Genomic DNA, 17,117 nt, shown 5'->3' on the forward strand with positions numbered 1-17,117 from the left:
GAATAATAATTAATTGACTCCACTGCAGATAAGATCATATTATTACTACTTACTAGGACACAGATAGCTTTCATCTCTCTATCTGCTATCTGCCAGTGACTCAAAGGAAAAAGGAAAAGGAAAAAGTTGAAGATGGAATTTGAGGTTCACGGAGGTACGTACAATTGGGGTCCCCGTTCATTATCATAATGAAGATGATGATGAAGAGCTATTTCTGAGCAACAACGAAGGATAGATGAGTTGATTTGATTGTATATACATGTTGTTGTTTGTTTGCTTTATGTTAAATGGTTCATGTTTCCATGCATTGTGGTTGGGTCCACGCGGCTATAAACTTTTCAAATGGACCCTTACTCTTTCACGATCATTCATTGTCACATTTGTCCCTATTCCTATTCTATTTACATTTACACTTTACACAATTTTCGTTCACATTTTATCCAAATAATCTGAGAAATTTCAAAGGGATAATGAAGTAACCATCAGGAATAAATGCAGTTATGAGATACAATGAAGAAAAACAAAACCAAAAATATCTTCTGTGTCTCTTTATTTTCTAAATTGAAGGCTCTGCTCTTTAAAAGACATTGATTCTAACCCTTGATTTCTTTTTCAATACTTTGCATTATTAATGCTTACTTTTATCTCAGTTTCGTGTTAAAGTGTATGGTCATTAGACTTTTCTAAAGGATTTTCGCTTCACCAGTACGTACAAAATGCATCAGTGCATATGTCATCTTTAACTTTGAACAATCAAACAAGGACAGTTGCCCTCATTCTATCAATCGACTAATCCTTCTCAAATTAAAAAATCTTATCAATTATTGATCACCATGTTTAAAACCACTTTGGAAGTTGACAATATATGTATATATATTTCAAGTGATAAATCGATAATTTTGATTAACTTATATGTCAAAAGACGTCGTATCTAATATGCAAGTCAATCTTAGGGGAAGACTACCAGTGTAAAACTAGGGAAAATTTTACAAATCATATTAAAAACTTTCTCTGCCCTAAGTTGAATGTGACACTTTGATTTTTAAAGGAAATGAGGAAGATAGGAGTTGATTGCAAATGATCTTGTTAGTTGTTATATATGAAGGTATGTCACATTTCTATCTCAATTTTACAAAACATTGATGATACGGGATGTGATGGAAGCTTTGATGATTCTTTTAATAGTTGACTTTGAAGGGTCCAATATGTCCCAATGCAGCTTATAACATGCTGTCTATACACACATTAGCTGTGAAGATAAGATTTTCTTAATTAAAAATATTGAATAATTAATTTAACCCTCCATACCTCTCTCAGGTTTCTAAATTGCAATATATCTCAGCAAATTACAAACTATTTTTAATATTCAATTGCCGCATACATAGCCATGCGAATTGTAGTGGTACACGTATACATTTTTGCATGTATATGTTTGTTAGGAAGCAACACTAGCACAACCTTCGAGTAATAATGTTTCATTATTTTAATTTTATAATAATCTCCATTGTAGAAGAAGCAATAGTTGCTGCTTTTGAGCTAGCATTAATCGAATTGTATAATATGGTTTTGTTTATCAACTTTTAAGGGGCTAAGAAGGGTTAATTAGTGCGGAGATTAGATCAAATTAATGGGAATACACAGCAACAGCTTTGATAAACATATAAAATATATGTGTATGGTGAAATTGTGCATACCACAATTGCTTTGTGATGGGTTGTCTTCTTCTTCTCTATGGACTGACGTATAGTTGAAAATATTCCTCAATGCACGAAGACTTTGCTAAATTATACATTAATTAATGTGTTAATTATAGATGTAAAGTTGTAACCTAATCACACAGGAAAGTAAAATAATATATAAAAACAAAAGATCTTCAAGACTATAGCTTTATATATATATATTGATGATAGCATCCATGTATGACACTGTGACCTTTTTATGAAGATTAATCGAATCTAATGCAACTAGGTAACATATATTTATACTTGGTAATTAATTTAAAATTGCTTTTAGAAGAGTTGGTTATAGCTTGACCAATTAACATACTTGTTAATTGTATAATCCCCCGACATAATAGTGGCATGTATATATATATATATATATGGGCACCTTTAATCAAGAGTTAAAATCATGAACAGTTTGATTAGTGTGAAGTTGAAAGCATGGAAATTGGATACAGCTATCAAATATGTTTTATTAGGAGGGAATTGAGAGAGAGAGATCTCCCACTAGTTACATGAAGTGGACATTCACTTAATCAGCTATGAGCAATGTGTAGCAAATTGTTTGGATTATGACTCGTAAGACTTCCATATTAGCAGTAATGTAAGACAATAAATAGACAAGAGATTTATCCTTAAAGACAAGATTCTCTTTTCCCTCTCCTTGGCTATATGTATATGGATCCACCACTTTCAAACCTTTTCTTTACATTTCTACGTCATTTATACCTTTCTCAATCTAACATTCTTATTCTCTCACTTTTTTCAATCTTAATTATAACTCTTGAGAGTTTTAATCATCTAAAACTGTTGACAGTTTTACAGATCAAGTTGCAGGACCTGTGTCGCATAATATTGCAATTGGGAAGTAAACCCCACTTGCAAAACCCATCAACCAGGTACATAGAACAACCTTCAAACTTTTCAACTCTTCAAACCAAGCTAATATACATGATGCAATCTATTGAAGACTCTTTTAGCTTCAAAGAAGATTTATATAAATGATGGAGTATAAATTCGGCCACTAATTTGATGAATATATAAAAGGTTTTTGTTGACTGGATGCAAAGTAATAAGAAATTTGATTGGAATCATTCCATGTTCTCTCAATTATCCATACAATTTGTAAACTTATAAGCAATGGATCGAATAAATCATAATTTATACTAGAAATAGTAATGCACGAGCCAGAGCCAGAACCAGAAGTTGATCCATCCTTTCTTTATTAGTTACTATATATTTATTTCCTCCTCAAGTATATAAGATAGTGTCCATCAAATTTGCCTTCTCACTTTTCCATTTTTTTTGTCAAAAAGTGATACTTTTATACTAATACAAAATTCATTTACATAGACAGATGGGTGATGGGCAAATTTAACAACAGTATATTAATTCTGAATCTGATCTTCAACTCCCCGATCCATCGACCTCTCTTTATAACTTAATTAAATGACTCTTAGGTATACAAACTATAGCTTATTGGGTCAACTTATTAATGCATGCATGTCAACTCCTTATTCATAAATACATAACTGTTTACATATGGCTAGAATGTGATATATACCATGGGCCAAACAGAAAACCACTAAAAGAAAACCAGGTTCAGTCTCAGTTGCTAGCTAGCTTTCAAATACAGATATATAAAATCAAAATCATATACTAGTTGTTTGGAATCAGATAAGTTTTAACTTTTAGAGAGGTTGGTCTAGCTCCCCCCTTACTCAATTTTAGTCTCTTTATTGCTACATGTACATAACGTATATTATATTATAAATATATAATAATATCTGCCCTCTATGCATTAATTTAACACTTAAAAACTATATTCCGAAAGAGACAATATGGGATGGGATTGAGAAAACCAAAAAACATATCACATCCTTCCTCCTACCCCACTTTGATTTATATTTTAAATTTCTTTCAGAAATGGGGTGGATACCACTTCCTTAAGACTACTCTTTAACCCCACTTAATTTCATCATGTTGACCCTACCTTAATTACCTTTACATCATATCTCTTCTCTCCTAATTATTTATTAAAGTTTATGAATATCATAAACCCTAGAAAACCACGCTGATTTATGATTATAATATTGATTAGTAGACCAATCAAAACAGTGTTCTAAAATAGAGATGGCCCTTCTCGCATCTCCCATAGTTTCTTTATAATTCCATGTATAATATAATCATGTTTTGACTTGTTTGGTTTAATCAAATTAATTGCCATGCAACCGTGGACACGTGCTTCACGTTAATTTGAAGTACACATGCACGTACGTAATATGTACATACGTAGAATAAACATTGTTAATACAAAATTAAGACTAGTGTTATGTAATTAGTAAGAGGCGAGGGGCGAGGGCATCAAGTTCTACGCATCGTACTTTACGAGTGGCATTCGAGGAAGCATCAATGTATGCTGCTTTTGAGGTACATTGATTGATTAATTGCCATTTCTATATTATTAATATTCTAAGGAGATAAGTCAAAACCAGACAAAGCCAGTTGGATGACAGTCTATTAATAAAAAACTAATCTTTTATTTAATCATGCTTCCAATATTTATCCTTTTAATTAAACACTTAGTGAGTCAGCTTTGACTAGATTATAGCTAATAAGTGAAACCAAGCTCGTAACTAAGCATGAGTTTTGATTAGTTTAATGGGAATGGTTTGGCTTGTGAATGACTTCAATGCTACCAAATTTATGACATGGGGAGAAACACTGCAACTTTGTATAATACAATTCGCAAATTATGGTAAACCTCAACTTAAATTAGCTAGGATCGAGTGCATGTGTTGTGTTAGATCCTAGAAACTAAGTTTGACATTCTATTTATAAAATGGTTTTAATTAGATTGATGAGGTTACTGTATAACTAATACTCGAATTGAATATATTTCTTCATCGTGTCTTATTATATATCTTAATTAATTGACTCTGTTAAGTGTTGCCAAGTGGACCGTTTTCAAAGCACCGCATTTAAGTCATTGTCGAGAAAGTGTTTTCAACTTAACCCAAGGGAAACAATTTTTTGGCCTGTTGTATGCGTAAATTAATGGCTTTCTTGGTAGGGAAATCAGAAATGAATATGAGTATATCAAGTTGTTTCAAATGATACTATAGATGGGATAATTTCTTGAAATAGATTCATATCATTTAGTTCATCATGAGGTGCTAGAAGACATTAACTCGTTGAATAAAGAAGCACAAAGTTTATTTTGATGCATTCAAATTTTTAACGTATGTACGTTAAACGTGTATTTAATCACTCGTGATATGTATAAACCAAGCGTTGACATGATACGTTGTTATTGAATAATCACACATGCATGAAAGTTTAATTTCTCTTCCACCTCCAAAACTTCGAGGATGGAGTTGTACTTCTTACCATATTTGTACAAGTTTAAGTTATGGAGGTAATAAGTTGAATTTTCTTTGCACCAAGAAAGGAAAAGAGAATAAGTAAGTTCGACATTTCTAGGATTTCATTTTGACTTTGTAGCCTTTAATAAAATGGGTTCTTCCAAATCCCAATGATTAGTTTCCAATTTTGACTTCTCTATTATCCTTCAAATATATACATGCACATTTTCTTCCCTTCATGCTTCTCATCATGTCAAACCTAATAATCAACTACCAAGAAACACCAACGTTTTCGTTCAACAAACTTTCATGTCATGCTCATGTGCAAATCCTTCCTACCATTAATAGTTTCTTTATTTATATATAATTATGAAAAAAAAAAATTAAGTAGGTCTACCACTACATAAGGTTTCAAAGTATACAATTCTAGATGTTACAATTAAAAGCATAAATATAATTTATGTACATGAGGAACTATATATATACAAAAGAATTATTAAAGTTTTGTTAGGATTATTAAATAACAGTAGTGATCGAACTATACAGGTGACTCAGGATGAGATGGAGGTTCCATACAACTCATAATCCTGTCAACAATGGTGCTCATATCTGGTCTAGCTTCACAATTCTCAGCTAAAGCAGAGTTTGTTATGTCCACCATCACTCTTAGTTGCTCTAAATCAGCATCACCCTTAAGTTTTGGGTCCAACATTTGAGCCAAAACCTCTGAATCATCTTTTTTCCTGCACTCCTCTGTCCATTCAGCTAGTGTTGCTGAACCTTGTGTTGATTTAAGCCCGGTTATTAGCTCGAGAAGTAACACTCCAAAGCTATAAACATCACTTTTCGGTGAAACGAGTCCAGTTTTGAGGTAATTGGTGTCGGCGTAACCAAACGAGCCTTTGATGGTGGTTGGAGTTTGCGGGCCAAGTGAGTCATGGCCCAGCTTGCAAAGCCCAAAATCTGCAAGCTTGGCATGGTTATTGTCAATCAAGAGAATGTTAGAGGACTTGATATCTCTGTGGATAATAGGTGGGTCAGCCATTGAGTGGAGGTATTGAAGGGCTCGAGCAATGTCAAGAGCAATGCTCAAACGATTGGACCATGAAAGTGTTCCTTGTGATTGGCCATAGTAGGTGTGCAGTCTGTCAAATAAGCTCTTGTTTGGAATGTATTCGAGTAGTAGAAGTTGCTCTCCTGCTCAAATATTATTTGTGTGTGGTTAGTCATGACTCATGTTTGTGTGTGTTAAGGCTTAAGAAAAATGGACTGGGTTTCAACTTCAACTCTTAACCCAATTGAGCGAGAAGCAAGCCCATAGGACCAAAAGTGCAAAACAGTCATTCAAATAACATTTTAAGGTATAAAATCATCTATAATATAATAACCTATTGAATTCATGTTATGTTTGCAACTAATAGAGATGAGATAAATATATTAACTTGTTGTATACAAAATTTTCGGGAAATTTGGTGTAAAGATTGAACATAATTGAATTGTTGGACAATGATGAAGGGTTATTGAAAAATCTTATTCACTAGTATTAATATTTTAAGATAATACTAAACCATTAAAAAATAATTCATTGATTTATTGTATGAATGTGAATTTAGATTGAGTGTTACCTTTCTCCAAGCAGAAACCCAACAATCCCACCAAATTAGGATGAGAAATCCTGAGCAAAACCGAGACTTCGTCCAAGAAGATCTTTCTGCTACCACCTCTCTCCTCCATGACTCTCTTCACAGCTCCAAATCTTCCATCTCCAAGCTCAGCAAGATACACAAGAGAAGTGGCTCCAACCCCTATCCGAATTTTGAAGTCTCTAGTAGCCATCTTCAGCTCTTCAAGAGCATATGTTCTAACAACACCAGCAGTGCAACACATAGTAAATATTTTCCTGGAAACCAAATGATCTTGTCCTTTCTCCAAGTCTGTTTGAGGTGTCTCCTTGTTCGTGGCTACAGTTCTTGCCTGAGCTTCCAGGTACACTGCAAACTTCCTCAACATCACGGTGACAAGAATCACCAGTACAATTGCTGGAATAATCCATAAGTTTCTTCGATTTGTTGTGGAGAATCCAAGGAACCACATGATCGTTAATTGTTATTCATGCAACCAACATTATTCTTTATCAGATAAACTACAGTTAATATAAACCTTAGAGGTGGAGAAGTTTTCAAGATTCTGTGGGTTGGAATGTAGCATGAAGAGCTCAAATATGTCTTATTATGCCTGAGAATAAATCAATAGATAAGGGTCTTCAATCTGTCATTTTGTTTATTGTCCATTGTCCATTTTCATGACGGAATATATATATATATAGATACCATATTACATCCTATCATCATGCTTTGATATATGTAACAGAGAATTCTTAGGTTCGGTGGCTTGCAAAAGTGTTCATGTAACTCATGTTTGTGTTATTATATATATAATTAGACCAAGATTCCCAAATTTTGGCTTCACCTTAACCAATTCAAGGACTTAAAAAAGTACTTGTAATAATGTTAAACCTACTTCCAAACTCACCCTTAATGAATTATATTTACACTGATTGAACCTAGCTCTGGAACCAAACCCAGTTCATCCACCACAACCAGATCACCATTCATAAATCTAAACTTTAATAGATCTGAGTTTGCACCTCTCTTTTTTCCATTAAGTCAAAATCGAATCTTAATTAAAAATATATAATATTAAGAGATAGAGATGAATGTTTCACCTTCAATAGAAGTCCAAGTTGCCTAAAGTTGACAATTGGTAATTCACCATGTCATATCATGTATGCAAGCAGGGATATATTACAATATCATTCCACTATTGATCTGGTTTCGTGTCAAATATCAACCATAAATAAATTAAACATTTAAAACACATAAATTATTAAATAACAATCATATAATTTTTATTGGGTAATAACTACTAGCTAGTAACAATGAAGGAAGAAGAACGATTATCCCCACTATAGATCACTTAATTCTTTCAAAACCCACAACGTTTGAAAGATTATGAAATTTCCCCTGAATTTAGATCATCTTTTAGGGGGTAAATGTAATAACTCCGAAGGAAAATAAATAAAAACAGAGCAAACAAGTTGTTGACCATATAAAAAAACACAACTCCATAAAACCAACCCACCTAATTCAGTGACTCAGTCCTTACTTAGATTCAATTACATATTCATCAAAACAAAGAAACTGCATCCAAGTTTAGGACTTATACTTCTCTCAATGTCAATGAAGCTCGCAATTTGATCATAAATTTTGTATCTTTTCAATCAGAATAATCACAATGAGTGATTGGAGAAACTGGTACCAAGAGGTTGCGAATTCGAAGCCATTGTTCAAAACGATCTACACAACTGTGATTATCGGGATATTAGTTTCTGCCTTTTATGTTTTCTCCGCCATTAACTCCTCTAAGTCACCCACCACTGCCTCCTTCACAAGTTGGCTTTCTTCTCCTTCTCCTGGTTCCTGTATGTTTTTTTGTTTTAAATTTGTTCTTTATATATATATATATATTAATGTCGACCCAGTTCGTGTTTTTGTTGTTTTTCATGGATTTGGACCTTGCATGTTTAGTTTTGGAATGTTTTAGCTTGTGGGGCTGAGTTGGTGCTTTGTTTCTTGTGCTTGAAATGGTTCTTGATTGTGTAATCCGATGATAAGGTGGATATTTTCATGACTAGGATTAATTATCAGTCTGTAGAAACAAATGCTATTCGAAATGCCTAAAAGTTTTTATTTTTATTGGTAGCATGTAAGTTTGACTTTTAAAGTGATACTTAACAGTAACGTTTGTGTTTATTTTGTTTTTGTGATTTATGGATACAATAGCTCTTTGTATGATCAAAACTGGCTTTTTCATGTGTAACCATATGTATATATATCTATATGTTTGATTATAACATTAATCTAATTCACCATTTCCTTTATTCATAGTAGTCTAGATCTTAGCTAAATGTTGTATTTTATCCGGTTCTTAATGAACTAAAAATTGAACTATGTTCTGTTTTGGTTCATGATGTGATGTTGAGTTTTGTGGTAGAGTTATCATGCTAGCCAGCTAGTAGCTCTTGGAGCAACAAGTTATGCAAATAGCACTGTTTTTAGTTTTTATGAGTTAGGAAGAAAAGAGAGAAGTTCATGCTTCCTAAAACAATCATTAGAATTTATCTTATAATATTTTCATGTCATGACTCAAGGAAAAACCCTTTGAATGATGTTCTGCCTCTAGGTATCAAACTTGCTTTGCTTTCTATCTGTCTCTAATTGAGTCCATTTCCATGCACATATTTCTCCAGATGTAGATTCTTCTCACTTAAGTCTAACACCCAATTTTTCCCGTACAACAATGGCAATGGGTGCAATACCACCACCTGTATCTCAACCTCAAAGCAAATTGACAACGCCTATATGGGAGGTTCCAAAAACCAAAAAAATGCCACCTCTGAAGACCTTTCGGCTGACAAAAGAACTCATTGAACAAAGGGCAGAAGATAATGTCATAATAATGACTTTTGGTAACTATGCATTCATGGATTTCATCCTGACTTGGGTTAAACACTTGACAGATTTGGGCCTCTCAAATCTCATCGTTGGTAAGTTGTCACAAGGGAGATTCAGCATTGTAGCTTGCCAGCAAGTTTTTGACTTGGAGTCGTACTAAATATTGCTCAAAAATGGAATTTAATTTTTCTCATACAGGTGCTATGGATACCAAACTGGTGGAGGCTTTGTATTGGAAAGGTGTTCCAGTATTTGATATGGGAAGCCATATGAGCACCCTAGATGTTGGCTGGGGTTCACCATCTTTTCATAAAATGGGCAGAGAGAAAGCAATTCTGATAGACTCAGTACTTCCTTTTGGTTTTGAGCTATTGATGTGTGATACAGACATGGTCTGGTTGAAGGTAAAATTCATTGGATTCTGATTGTTACTGTTGAGTTCAGACCCTTATTTATTTGTTTCATAATGTAGCTCAATTTTGATCAATTCATCTTCCACTGAATAAGAGAATTCTATTCATAGATGATTCGAGGGAATTTACTCCAAAATTTGAAATTGAGTAGTAATAGGTCAAAAATTTGTGTTGATTTCTACTTTGTTTTTGTAACAGAATCCACTTCCATATCTTGCTCGGTATCCTGATGCAGATATCTTAACCTCAAGCGATAATGTTGTACCAACAGTTGTTGATGATAGGTTGGACATTTGGCAACAAGGTGAAAATCATACATTTAAGATCTTATACTTCATATCTGATCCCTGTTTGTGCTTTATGGTTGCTATTAACCACACCTCTACCCAAGCATGACCTATGAACACTGATGAGACATAAGATTTTTCTGTTGATGGTTGCGATATCAAATGCTTGTTGACTCATTACGTTACAATATGTCAACCTATACTTCATTTTTGTTTAGACAATAAGGAAGAAAGTCCACCCTTTCTGTGAGGGTGAAAATCGAATTCTTATTTTTGGTATTCCTCCCTTTGGAGTTAATTTGGAACTGGTCCCAAAACTAAACCTGTCTCTTAGGATGCCTTTGTTTCCATTCTAAATTGGGTTTGACTAGAATTGAGAAGCTACCTTGTAGTTAGTTTTAGTTTAAACTGGTCCCACAATTAACCTGTCTCTTAGGATACCTTTTATCTCCACTCTAGAATGGTTTTGACTAAAACTTTTAAATCATCTGTGATTCAATTTTAATTTGTGAGCAAGCTGGCTTGTCTGCTAACAGCCTTCAGGGTTTAGTCCAAGTTTCAGCTTGTATGTAAATAGGTGTCAAGTTTACTTATTCTTTTTAAAATCTTATATATGCATCTATCATATGGTTATGATGAGCCTTTATTAATTGTCAAAAACCATCACTAACAACGTTTTTTCTTTACCTTCACAGTTGGTGCAGCTTATAATGTAGGAATTTTCCATTGGCGGCCAACGGAGTCTGCAAAGAAATTGGCTGAGGAATGGAAACAAATGCTTCTAGGTGATGACACAATATGGGATCAAAATGGATTTAATGATCTTGTTCGCAGGCAGTTAGGACCATCTGTTATTGGGGACAGTGAACTTGCTTATGCTTATGATGGAAATTTAAAGCTAGGTGTTCTGCCAGCAAGTATATTTTGTAGTGGGCATACTTATTTTGTCCAGGTAGGATCTATATATTAGTTCATGATCTGATGATGCCTGACCATGTTCTGTCATTAATACTAATTTTGAGTTCTTTACCATATTCTTAGTAATTATGCATCAAACTTAAAACAGAATCAATTGGATGCTAGAATTTATCAAGTCTTAATTCTATACTGGCAGGCCATGTATCAACAACTCAGGTTGGAGCCATATGCAGTACAAACTACATTCCAGTATGCAGGCACTGATGGAAAGCGTCACCGACTGCGGGAAGGCATGGTTTTTTATGATCCACCTGAATATTATGATTCACCTGGTAATACTTTCTTACAGTCCCATGATTCTGCTTTACCATAACGTTTTGTTAGGTGATATAAGTGGATACCTATATCATTGTTGGTCCTCTGCCTAATTGCTTAAGTTCTTGGGTTGGATTTCATGGTAGTATTGTTGTCAAGCTGAACCCTTTCTGTTCTCTGTTACTCATGATCAAGCCGTTCTGGCTTTCCCTTTGCTCATTTTAACAATTGGAGCCTTATCTTTTATGAAATATTTCCACATCATAAGTTACTGAAATTCACGCCAAAGCTGAAGTTCTTAACTTCACATTTAGACAATGGATGTGTGCATCTTTACTTTCTTCTTTTGGTTCATAGTTTGAGATATGTTCTCTTTCAACAATACGACTGCAATTTAAGTTCTCCGGGTGACTTATGTAGGAGGTTTCTTGTCATTTAAGCCATCTATTCCAAAGAGCATGTTACTGGATGGGGAGCATAATCTAGAATCTCACTTAACTCTTATGAATTACCAAGTATGCGCGTATTAACTTATTTCCTCTATCTTCTGAGAATACTTTACATACTTTATGTTCATCTCATAATTTGTATTCTTGATATTTTTTTAGATGAAACAAATAAGGACTGCCCTGGCTATTGCTTCATTGTTGAATCGTACACTGGTGAGAACAACTGGCAACTTAAATTTTGGACATGTTCATTTGGTTTTCTCTAGAAAATAAACTAAATTATTTTCTTGTTAACATACAATTTCATCAATTTAACTTTTGTAAATTCTCAAGTCTGTTTATTACACGTACATACATATTGGAGAAGAAAGCTGAGTAACTGTCAGATGGAAACTCAAATTTGGGTTAAATTTCTAATGATGACGTGTTTTACTCACTAAAAAGGGAACATAATAGGTAAATAAAAACTTATCATCTTAATCAATCTCAACATCACCATATTTTACTATAATTGTTTTCTTGTTTGTCATGATACTGTTCTTTATTTCTTTTTTATATGAAGCTGTTGTAATAACATGTTTAGGGATCAATAATTTTAAAAGCTTAAGCTAACCCATTAAGCTCCAAAGGTTAAGCTGATAGAAAAGGGCTCAACAGCAGTATTCTTTATTATGAAATTATCATAAGAGTGAGCTATTTGATTACGACCTCTAAAGGGCGAATATGATGTACTTCATTGTAGATATGAATGTAGGTTGAGTACTATCATAAAACAGGGAGATGGAGTATTCAGCGGATATAGCAGTACATGAGATCTTCATTTTGACTTTTCTGTTCCTTTGTGTGTTTTTCAGGTCATGCCAAAACTTTGGTGCAGGTTGGATAGGCTATGGTTTGGACATCCTGGGGTTCTGGTGGGGTCTATGACTAGACAACCTTTTGTCTGTCCTTTGGACCATGTATTTGAGGTACCTCTATTTTATTAAAGCCAATTGTTAGAAGTGTTACAGTTCTTTCCCTAAACATGATCATTTTGAAGCTTTTGTGTGCAATACTGATGGCAACCAATAACATGAGTACTTATCTCAGCTTCTTGGTGAATTGTATTTTTATTTTGATAAGAAACTGAACGGTCTTGGTGAAGTTTATCAGCCTTTGCCAGCATCTCTTGACATTGAAGATAACCCATATCATGGCTTGCACAACTATATTTCACTTTTCTAAAGATATTATCAAATACTAATTTTAGTAGATAACTGGATAGAACTAATGATTTGACTGATTTCCTCTCTTTAAATATTGTGCTGGTCTTCTGGATGAAACTTTCATTTCTTTACTTATCAGTTTGTGCATTGTATTATTCTAAACACCTTAAAGGGTAAGTGTTCTTAATGAAGTTTGTGAACTGGTTGAAAGAATTACTAATTTCTATAGCTCGTTAATAACTATGGCAGTAGAGTTTTACAGAAGATGAATGGGAGATCTCAAAGTTAAATGATTTCCTTATAGCTCTAAGAGATATGCACTACTCTGCAGATAAATGTGATGCTGCAGGAGATGCCAGTGGAGGATTTTGGCCCTGGCATTGGTATTAGAGAGTATTCGTTTTTTGACAATCCATCGGTGCCAAAACAGGTAACAATTACCAGCTTTGTGTAAACAAATAGATCAGTGTCAGTGTTTGATTTATTCCACTTAGTGGGAGATTCTTGCTTTTGATGTTTGTTTCAGGTGAAAGAGTCATGGCTTGAAGTTCATCTTTGTCAAGACGGAGTAGATGATTGTCATGCATCAAACAATACAACCCAGCCTGGAGTACTCAGATTTCCAAGACTTAGCAGTGAAGAAACGGTATTCTAGATTTTATACAACCTATGTTTATTATCTGTTTTAATTAATAGACAGAGATCTGAGCTAGAGTAAACCTATAATGTTGAAGACCTATGGATCATTTAGAGGTCAAAACAATGGTTTTGGGTGCAACGGAGGATTTCTATGACACACGTGAAGTGAATTTCTAAAAAACCTTCCCTTTATTAGTGGCCTGGCCTGGGGTCTCTTTGCGCCGCAATTGGACCATGGTAACCTGGCACAAAACATGAAAAAGAATTAGAGAAAAAACATTTTGACCTCATACTAGTTCTTTAATTTGTTGTTTGTTTGATGAAGCACCAATAAACGTTCAGTTCAAACCTTGGCATTTGAGCATATTTCCATAGCAAACATGTTAAACCTCAAAGTTCTGCCCTTGAAACACGTCAATGTTTCCATCTTTGGTTATTTTCTTGTTCAATAATATTCAATTGCAGACCCATGTGTCGTGACATTAAATATTTTAGCAGAATATAAGTTGATGTTGATTTTTTATAATTTCTGGTTAGAAACCTAGCGAAGCCAAATTGGCCCCTTACTAATATCTGGGATGTAATGAAGACTCCTCACGAGGCTAAGATGTTGAACCCATGCTTGGCTCAAAAGTAATTCCTAAGACCAAGCTTGAGTTGGTTCAGGCTTGACTTCAATTGAAAAAAAAGGAATACATCTCCTTGTGCAAATCCTAAAAAATCTGTGAATTTAAGGGAGCCATGGCATGTTAGTAGTTCGATATCAAACCTCTGGAGGCAAAGATTAACTCCAATGATGGTATCTCAATAAAGTCAAGACACTTTCCAATTTTGTAGCAAAAGGAGGGAGCTTGTTTATATACACTATTATTTTACGTTCATTTCAATTCTATAATTTAGTGGTTAGTCAATGTTGAATTGCTTATATGCTATGCTAGTATTTATTTATCTGTTACTTTTCAGCTTAGCTAAACCTCTCCTATCCTTCACATAATAGAGACTGTATGCGTATTCATTTAAGTTGTTTAACTTAATACCTATCATAATATACGAACATTATTATTGATATGCAGTTCAAGACAGTTTTCTCCTCTTTCAAGGATGTCAAAGTCGTTCAGTTTTCTTCGATGCAAGATGCTTTCATAGGTTTCACTGACAAGGCAAGTTTATTATCTTAATTGTTACTTTGTAATTAAATCAGGATTGCAAAAACTCTTTTTTTTGGGTATACTGATTTAACCTGGAAAATATGCTCAGACAAGAGACAAGAAATTCAGGAATCGTGTCAAACGGTATGTTGGCATATGGTGCTGTGTGGAGAACCAGACCCCTGGACACATATATTATGACATGTACTGGGACGAGAAACCTGGGTGGAAACCAGTCCCACCTCAAAAGTCAGACGATGATCACCCGCCTTGGTGAGGCCTAACATCATGAGGATATTGATAAGATTTTCTATCACTACGAGGTAATGGGAGAAGAAAAAATAGTATACAGGTAGTTTACTTCCTAAACACGTTAATGCGAGAAGGTTGTATTTATATTTGTAGATGGGGAAGAGGGCTTTATCAATATCCATGGACAGACAATGACTCTAATTTTTGGATATAGAGAAAGCCGGATGTATTCTGTATTTTCCCTTTCTGGGATAACAATAGAAAAAATTTTGACTTCTATTTAGCTTTTCAAATATGGATTATTAACATATTTATTATCTCATATAATATTTATTGGGTAATAACTAGTAACAATTTCCCCCTTAATTAAGACCAACTTTTAGGGGGGTGAATGTAATAACTCAAAAAGGAAAATGAATAAAAACAGAGCAAAGAAGTTGACCATAAAAAATTAATAATAATAATAAATAACTCCATAAAACCAACCCACCTAATAATTCAGTGACCCAGTCCTTACTTAGATTCAATCACATATTCATCAGAACAAAGAAACTGCATCTAAAGTTTAGGACTTATACTTCTCTCAATGTCAATGAAGCTCGCAATTTGATCATAAATTTTGTATCTTTTTCAATCAGAATAATCACAATTGGTGATTGGAGAAACTGGTACCAAGAGGTTGCGAATTCGAAGCCATTGTTCAAAACGATCTACGCAACTGTGATTAGCGGGATATTAGTTTCTGCATTTTATGTTTTCTCCGCCATTAACTCCTCTAAGTCACCCACCACTGCCTCCTCCACAAGTTGGCCGCCTTCTCCTTCTCCTGGTCCCTGTATGTTTTTTTATTGTGGTTCTCTACTTTTATTCACATTTATTCATTGGAAGCTTTCCTTTTAGAACCTTGAAGCGAACTCTTGGTTTACAACTACAACCCAGATTTCTTGAACTTAAGAAGCTATTTCCCATTTCCATGTCCACGGTGACTTGAAGAGTTGAGGCATCATTCATAGCATAAAGTAACATGTGATATTTCACCCAGCTTGGCTTTATTTGGTTCACGTGCTACTCTTTAAGGGATAATGAATTCGCATTCTACACAACCTAAGTAGAGAGTAATGTTTACCCATTTTCACTTTATGTATCGAAAAACACGCACAACTGGGTCATCATTCATGCATTTCTACTCAGCTAATTATTACATTGCTTAGACAGTCTTTATCACTGTCTTTACCATCCTTATATCGTACCAGAACCCGCGAGTTATTAATCTCTTTTCTTACAATGTTCATACAAACACAAAAATCCCATTTCACCATCTATTCTACCCTCGTATCTCCAAAACTCACAATTATACGCACTTCAGTCATCTCATATTTCCACTTTTTATCAAGCGTTTGATAAAATGTCGCAAAGAAATCAACATTATCAAGACATCAACTTTCACTTTGTTCTTCATCTTCTCAAACCTTCCAATGCAACACCTTATATCTTACTGTCTAAACTGTCCATTGCTTAGCTCTCAAGTTAGGTTTTCTTCCCCACTTGCCGATATCCACCTCTCTGCTTACAGCTTACTCTAGACTGGTGTTTTGCTCTTCGTGGGTTTCGTTTAATGAACTTGTTCAGGGATGTGATCATTTGGAATGCTATGATCTCTGCCTGTACTGAGAATCGTTGTTTTAATATGGCATTGGATTTATTTGTGGGATGATTAAAGAGGACCTGGGTTTGATTCCAAACTCTTTGATTGTGTTTCACACCTATCCCACATGAAATCCTTGAAACAAGGAAAGATTTTTCATAGTTTAAGCTAAAGAGTGGGATGCTTTCAATTCTAGTCTGCAATGCACTTGTGGACATGTACGCAAAATGTGGTGACCTGAATTCT

The 17,117-nt window shown here is 34.3% G+C and overlaps 2 protein-coding genes across 2 annotated transcripts; one reads left to right on the top strand and one right to left on the bottom strand.

The window, feature by feature from the left end:
* Positions 1 to 5,624: 5,624 nt before the first annotated feature.
* On the bottom strand, positions 5,625 to 7,292 carry LOC116130370 (PTI1-like tyrosine-protein kinase 1). The gene is made up of 2 exons (XM_031416116.1): positions 6,712 to 7,292; positions 5,625 to 6,283 (listed from the first exon to the last, which is right to left on the bottom strand). The coding sequence occupies exons 1-2, from the start codon at positions 7,178 to 7,180 to the stop codon at positions 5,625 to 5,627; spliced, it is 1,128 nt and encodes a 375-aa protein (XP_031271976.1). The 5' UTR covers positions 7,181 to 7,292.
* Positions 7,293 to 8,213: 921 nt separating this feature from the next.
* On the top strand, positions 8,214 to 15,291 carry LOC116130428 (arabinosyltransferase XEG113). Its single transcript, XM_031416183.1, has 13 exons — positions 8,214 to 8,567; positions 9,396 to 9,692; positions 9,799 to 10,004; positions 10,212 to 10,317; positions 10,996 to 11,252; positions 11,415 to 11,550; positions 11,954 to 12,048; positions 12,142 to 12,195; positions 12,837 to 12,950; positions 13,519 to 13,617; positions 13,714 to 13,833; positions 14,900 to 14,986; positions 15,084 to 15,291. The coding sequence occupies exons 1-13, from the start codon at positions 8,381 to 8,383 to the stop codon at positions 15,249 to 15,251; spliced, it is 1,926 nt and encodes a 641-aa protein (XP_031272043.1). The 5' UTR covers positions 8,214 to 8,380; the 3' UTR covers positions 15,252 to 15,291.
* The last annotated feature ends 1,826 nt before the right edge of the window (positions 15,292 to 17,117 follow it).

The sequence above is a fragment of the Pistacia vera genome, unplaced genomic scaffold (genome assembly GCF_008641045.1).
Source record: "Pistacia vera cultivar Batoury unplaced genomic scaffold, PisVer_v2 Contig22, whole genome shotgun sequence".
Lineage (NCBI taxonomy): Eukaryota > Viridiplantae > Streptophyta > Magnoliopsida > Sapindales > Anacardiaceae > Pistacia > Pistacia vera.

Excerpts from the sequence above, each read along its gene's own strand:
- LOC116130428 (XM_031416183.1), top strand. The coding sequence starts at position 8,381 with ATGAGTGATTGGAGAAACTGGTACCAAGAGGTTGCGAATTCGAAGCCA. Across the intron at positions 10,005-10,211 it reads CAGACATGGTCTGGTTGAAG|AATCCACTTCCATATCTTGC; the intron begins GTAAAATTCATT and ends TTTTTGTAACAG. Across the intron at positions 10,318-10,995 it reads GTTGGACATTTGGCAACAAG|TTGGTGCAGCTTATAATGTA; the intron begins GTGAAAATCATA and ends TTACCTTCACAG.
- LOC116130370 (XM_031416116.1), bottom strand. The coding sequence starts at position 7,180 with ATGTGGTTCCTTGGATTCTCCACAACAAATCGAAGAAACTTATGGATT. Across the intron at positions 6,284-6,711 it reads GGGTTTCTGCTTGGAGAAAG|GAGAGCAACTTCTACTACTC; the intron begins GTAACACTCAAT and ends ATATTTGAGCAG.